General features: G+C 39.4%; 1 protein-coding gene across 1 annotated transcript; it reads right to left on the reverse strand.

The window, feature by feature from the left end:
* Window positions 1-1,184: 1,184 nt before the first annotated feature.
* LOC148907736 (ATP-dependent DNA helicase Q1-like) lies at window positions 1,185-1,688 on the reverse strand. Its single transcript, XM_089035731.1, has one exon. It carries the CDS (start codon window positions 1,686-1,688, stop codon window positions 1,185-1,187), a length of 504 nt encoding a protein of 167 aa, XP_088891857.1.
* Between the last annotated feature and the right edge of the window lie 5,243 nt (window positions 1,689-6,931).

Genomic DNA, 6,931 nt, shown 5'->3' on the forward strand with positions numbered 1-6,931 from the left:
CTTTAAAATGCTTTTAAGGTCACAAGTCAGTCGTGGACAAGATATGAATTCTCTATCTAAACTGTAGAGAAAATACGAGACCCTCAAACTTCAGGAAAATTTTATGCTAATTTTGGCCGTTTTGAGGGTAAAAAATTCAAACAGCTGTAACTCCAACGCTTCTTACGCTAAGGTCAAACAACTTTGCTTGAGTAGTAAGCTCATCAAGATGTACAAACAAGTTAAGTTTCAAGAAAATCGGTGAGGTACCATGTAGACGTGCCTGCATGGTTTTCACACGGACTCGCTCTTAAATAGTCGTCCACAGTCCTTGATAGATTTACAGTATACGATTGTTCTTTCCATTGTATTCTCTTTTTTTTCAACTTTTTAGTGAGCCATGAAAATGTTTTTGATATGTTGGTTGTTACCTGCAATTTTGCAAGGTAAATGTTCTTTCTGTACGGACTTACGAAAACGTTCTGAAAGTCTTCCTTCAATGAAAGTGCTTTGACTACTGCAATCTGGGTTTCTAGTGTGGCTGTTGCAGTTAGAGCAAGCATTAGTGCACCTTGAACACCAATAGAGCGTAACTCACCAATTCTGGAGAAACATTTCCTGAATGCAGCTTTTTGTCCCTTGCCAATTTTATGACCAAAACCCCTGTAAATAATGAAAATGCTGGTTAGGAGGAAGTTTTCAAACATATTTATAAAAATAGATGAACCCATTAACTGGTCAACAGACGGATACACACTAGAAGACCATATTCAAAAAAATATATATTTTGTTTTACATTCAGTTTGTTTTTTCATATTTCAGGAGATATCAACTTACATCTTATACTTTAGAATTTTTAGAGTTTTCAAAAATAATGTCCTGTGTACTTTGATTCAGCATAATTTTCATGGCATAGGGTATTATAATGGTTATAAGTAATAAAAGTAGATGCACAATATAATTTCTGTTTGAAGCTGTAACCAAGGTTACAGTATGTGCTTAAAAATTTAGGTTTAAAACCAGACAAAAGCCTGCATTTATATAAGAACCTAGAAATTAATTTTTGTAAGAGTCAATAATAACTTCACAAATTATTTATTTAGTCAATATTGTAATAGAATTCATTGGCAGCTGATTGATGAGGGGACTATTGATTTTTAATGAACTGCGGGTTTTTATCATATATGCTGCTTTAGCTCTAATTCTTACCATTTTGGAACGACGTGCGCTTCATCTGTTACAAAAGAGAACAATCTGTTTTGGTACTCGTCGTTCATAAGCATTTTTCTCCATTTGTCATTTTCGAGAAAGGACTCGGGGCTGGCAAACACGAACGAGTACTCTCCTCGCAGAATGGCGTCTTCGTCGAGTTCATCTCCATTCAAAGGTGTCGCTCGTAGACCATATCCTTCGAGCTCACGAATGTGAGAGTCGACTAAGGATCGTAGTGGGCAAATTACTACCATGATTGCATTGTTTGGATATAAATAACCTCGTAGAAACAACTCTCTGCAAAGATCTGGCAGAAGTTGAAAAATCGAGGATTTTCCGTGGCCCGTAGGCAATATTGCGAACACGTCTTTCTTGTTTATCAAAGCCAAAAGAGATGTCTTTTGCTCTTCCGATAATGCTTCAATATTTTCAAACCGTTTTTCAAGCGTCGTTGACAATATTTCGTCGAATAGCGCTTCAGATATACAATGTGGCATCGTTAAATGTTCACTGTAGCTAGAACTATAAAATAACACCTTCAATCTCTTGACAATTACAAACAAACTGACATAAGATAATGCGCAATGTATACTCGTACCTCCCTACCCTTCGTTACAAATAATGTAGCCAATCACAAACTGGACTTTAAATCAGCCAATCAATAAACCAGAACAATTTTGAGCAATCTGTAATTCCATTGGTGCGGCCTGATCAATCAACTATGCGGTTCCTACCAGAGGCTCCGACGAAGTCTCGCCGGTCTCGCTGCTTCGCATCTTGCTCGCCGCTTCCCGCATCAAAATATACGTGGAGAAAAAATCGTCGAGCCTCTGGGACCAGGGTAGTTTTTGCTGGAAATCTAAACCCAAATTTTTACCAATACTGGGATTATGTTGTGCGATTTTCCAAAAGTTGGGAAAAGTTGTTTTTGCAAAAAGAGCAGCATCAATAATTCCAATAAATTCCCAATATTGCATTCATGATTTCCCAGTTTTGTCCCATTATTGGAAAAAATTCCAAAACATTCCCAGTTTAAGCTAATTGGAAATTCAATTTTTTTTCTTGTGATAGGTCAACACTAGTCTTTCAGGAACTTTCATGTGTTACAAAAGTTCATGAAATTTAATGTTTCGTCCTGTGTATTTTTCAATAACAAGTGCATTTAGTTCAGTTAGCCAGTTCTTGATGCACTAAAACTTATGGCAACGAACACTGACTGGCCTTGCTGTGAAAAGTTTATGTTGCAGGTCATCCAGTGCTGTCATTTACTCTTGATGTGATTCCAAATACATACCTGATCAAGATTAAATAATTCATGAACCGTCTCCTATCAGGAAATGTAATTTCCATTCTGATGGAAATTTTCCCAATTTGGCTTTTTTTTTGTACTTTTGCTCTGCAAGAAAATCTTATGCCTCTTTAGAAACATCTTCTCCCTCTGGGTATGAGGGTTCCCAGTTGATAGCCCCTCTTGATAAGATTGGCACTTATTGTTGACGTGGTCTTGTCATCTGTCTTTCTCCTTTTGTGTTAAATGACTTCTGGGTCATCCTCAACATCCTCAATTGACTTCCTCTCATTCCTTAATTTTTCTTTCAAACTTGCATATAATGAGTCCTAAAACATGAGTAATACAAAAAGGTGTTTATCAAGCAGGGTTGCAGGATTCCTACAAAACAGTCACTTTGTTAGCATATATTTTTAACTTGTAGGGCTGGTATATAAATAATAAATGGAACATGAAATGAATTTCCTTAGGTCCACTGCAAAAGCTGGTTGGAATATTAGCAAACCTCATCAACACGTAAAAATTGTGATAGTATGAAATAACTCTGATAATTTACGTATCCTGTTCCATTCGATCTGTCCTTTAAAAATGTGTACATCTTTACTATCAACTGGAAAACTTCCATCAGTTGATACTTCGTAGGGTATGTGACGCTTGAGGGAGTTAGCCTTGGGTCGGCCGTACGAAGTAATACCTACCTACCTACCTACCTACCTACCTACCTACCTACCTACCTACCTACCTACCTACCTACCTACCTACCTACCTACCTACCTACCTACCTACCTACCTACCTACCTACCTACCTACCTACCTACCTACCTACCTACCTACCTACCTACCTACCTACCTACCTACCTACCTACCTACCTACCTACCTACCTACCTACCTACCTACCTACCTACCTACCTACCTACCTACCTACCTACCTACCTACCTACCTACCTACCTACCTACCTACCTACCTACCTACCTACCTACCTACATACATACATAAACTTTATTTAACCTCGAATTTCAGAGTAGCTTACAAAGCTAATATCTTCGAGGGAAAAAAGGGAAAAAGAAAAAAAAGAAAAAAGAAAAGGGCTATTGAATAATGATTATAAAACTATTATATAATGGTAATTAATATTTACATATGTACACTATATACACTATTTTGCAGAATCAGTTCAATTTCAATGTTGATGAGTAGTTACTCGAAAGAGTCATACTTTAGTATATTACAACGGAAGTCCAAAAAGTTTGAGATTCTAAAAGTATCCGGCAGTGCATTCCATAAAGTAGCAGCTAAATAAGAAAAAGAGTGAAGGCCATATGTAGTTGTTTTAGGTTTAGGGAGAGACAGAATGTAGTTACCGCGTAAATTATAGGAAGTAGACCGGAAAGTAAACATACTGTTTAGGTATCCTGGGTAGTGAGAAAAAAATAGACTTTTGTACAATATGATTAAGAAATTCTGAAGGCGTCTAACTTGTAGAGATTTTAGGTGAGACCTTCTCAAGTAATAAATCATATGAAGAATCATAATCTTGTAAAAGGAACCTTGATGTTCGCCTGTTTAAAGCTTCCATTTTGCTGGCATTGCGCGCACCGCAAAAATGCCACACCGACGAGCAGTAATGAAAATGCGGCAAAATGAAAGCTTTATACAGCTTTATTAGAGTGTCCCTTGAGATAAGTTTTCTAAATCTTAACATAACATTAAACTGATTGTTGATCTTTTTGCAAATGGCGGAGATGTGATTGTCAAAGGAGAGCTTATTGTCTATATTCATTCCAAAAATGTCCAGAGAATTTTTCACAGGGAATGAGAATTTGTGGTCAGTTTTTCCCAAAATCAGCGCTTGGTGCTTGGTTTCGTTAACTTTCATTGCGTTCACCTTATACCATGTGTTTGCTTTAGCTACTTCACTACATAAACAGTGTTCAAGTTCTGCTGGATCAGTGCCTGAACAGTATACTTGATGATCGTCCGCATATGCATTTAACTTGGCTTTTGTGACGTGGAAAAACAAATCGTTTATGAATATGTTGAATAGCATTGGTCCTAAGACGCTACCCTGAGGAACTCCACGGCCAACGCCCTCCCAGCTAGAGAAAGTGTCTCCTATCTTCACCCTATGCTGTCTCCCAGTGAGATAGTCTTTCAGAAGCGCACAACTTCTCTCACCAACACCATACGCTTTTAGTTTAGTCAACAATAAATCATGCTGGATAACGTCAAACGCTTTAGATAGGTCCATCGACATCACCGCAACTAGCTCCCCCTTATCGCGCATTGCCCTCCAATCTTCTGTCAAGCGTAACAAAGCTGTTTCGCAGCTATATAGCTTTCTATAAGAGCTTATTAGGTCAGACAAGATCGCGCGATAAAAGTCCTGCATCTGTACCGCCAACAGCCTTTCATACACATTATTGAGCACGACAAGGACTGTGACGGGTCTGTAGTTGACCTTCATAAACTCGTCGTCCTTTTTATACAATGGTGTCACCTGTCCTTTCTTCCAACCACTCGGATAAACACCTTGGTCAATCGACGAATTCAAAATGCTTGCAATAGGTTTAGCTATCACAGCCGCCGAATCCTTTACAAGTCTAGGTGTCATCATGTCATAGCCACACGATTTACGACAATTGATCTCTAATAGCAGCTTCTCGACTTGCACTTGATTTGTGCGCTGGAATTCAAAACTCGTGTTGCTATTATATTGTTGGATCGCTATAATGCTTGGACGGTTGACGAAATTCTTTCCGTACTCCTCTTCAGTCACCGCCCCCACGCTCTCTGTGATCTTAATAAAATGTTCATTTAAAAGTTCAGCAATTTCACGCTTTTCACTTATGACTTTGTTGTTCTCCTCTAGGATTATGTCATTTGCTTGTTTCGCTTTAGTGCATAGGAAAGGCCGATACGTATTCCAGAACTCCCTTGGGTTTTCCGGTTCCGTAGATTTTTTCGCAAAATGTTCTTTAATAGCCTTCCGTCTTAACGATGTGCATTTATTTCGCTGAATTTTGTATTGATCGTAATTCGCGTCTGTGCGGTCCTTGCTGAACTTTTTCCAGAGCTTGTTTCTATGCCTTATAGCCTTGCGCCACTGCTCTGTCATGTAAGGAACCTGGTTTCCCCTGATAACTGTTTGTTTAAGAGGTGCGTGCTCATCTAAGATACCAGTGTAAAGTTGTTCAAAGGCGTAAAGTTTATCATCCGCATCGTCAAAAACATCTACTATAGAAAATGGTACCGTTTGCAAATCTTGCATAAATTTTTCTTGATTAAAGTTCTTGAGACTTCGAAAACATATTTTTCGAGAGCGCGATCTTGGAGCCGTTGCCCGTAAAATGGTGTATACTAAAGAATGATCGCTTATTTGCGTATCAACTACATCTGATGTCAGAGCCTTTTTCTTGGAATTTGTCAAGATCAAATCTAGCAGCGTTTCGGATGTGTGTGTCTTACGAGTTGCCTTTGTGATTAGACAGTCAAGATCAAAAATATCCATTAGATCCAGAAGACAACGTCCTTCTCGAGGGGGTTTGTCGGGATCTAAGAGGTCCGCATTGAAATCCCCGGCGTAAAATACAGTATCGCTTAGTGCAGAAACAGCTTCAAAGAGAAGTGTAAGCTCCTCCGTCCATTGTGTATTGGGAAACGAAGGAGGTCTATAAATGCCAACGACAACAAGCCAAGTTTTGCCCAGTTTAATCTTGAGTACAATTGATTCGGTTCTAAACCGAGACCAACGTTCCGGAGATAGACCACTGAGTTGCTGGACCCTCACAAAGTAGATATCACTTCTCACGTAAATCATGAGTCCTCCTCCGCCGGCCTTTCTATCGTTTCGACACAAACGATAACCGTCGATTTGAAACTGACTATCAGGAAAACTCTCATCAATCTTGGTCTCAGAAATCACAAGGATATCAAGCTTGCCAGAGAGCAGCCAGGTCTTTAACTTCATGGAACTTGAAACCGCCAATGCTGTTTGCATTTACGTGTCCGATCTTGAGATTCTTTCGGTATTTTTTCTCTATTTCGTCAAATTCGTCCCAGACTGAGTTTGCGTCTTCTGCCCCGGATCCAGAGCCCAGAATCGAACTGTTGCTAGAATTTAGGCTTGCGTCGGCGAAAGGAAGTTGGTGTAATAACTCAAGGCAGGATTTACAGGTGCGCGAAAAGTCCTCGGTAGATTTCATAGACCGATATTCCTTTGGAAGGACTCCTCCACATTTAATGTGAGTCCACAAGGAGCAACCATCACACCGAGTTGCCCGATGATTTCGAGCTACTACCCGTTCGCATTCCGTACAAATCCTTCTAGTTGACTGAGGCCCTGGGTTTGTGCTTACATCGCCACAGAGTCGAAGGTACTCGTAGTTAAAAGTTGCCGAGCAGTTACTGTAGTAAGATGCCCTCGACTTCGCATATCTTGTTCGGCCCTTCG

Source organism: Actinia tenebrosa, unplaced genomic scaffold, assembly GCF_029948245.1.
Source record: "Actinia tenebrosa isolate PJP-AT-01 unplaced genomic scaffold, QUT_ActTen_1.0 PGA_scaffold3__52_contigs__length_22856419, whole genome shotgun sequence".
NCBI classification, from domain to species: Eukaryota; Metazoa; Cnidaria; class Anthozoa; order Actiniaria; family Actiniidae; genus Actinia; species Actinia tenebrosa.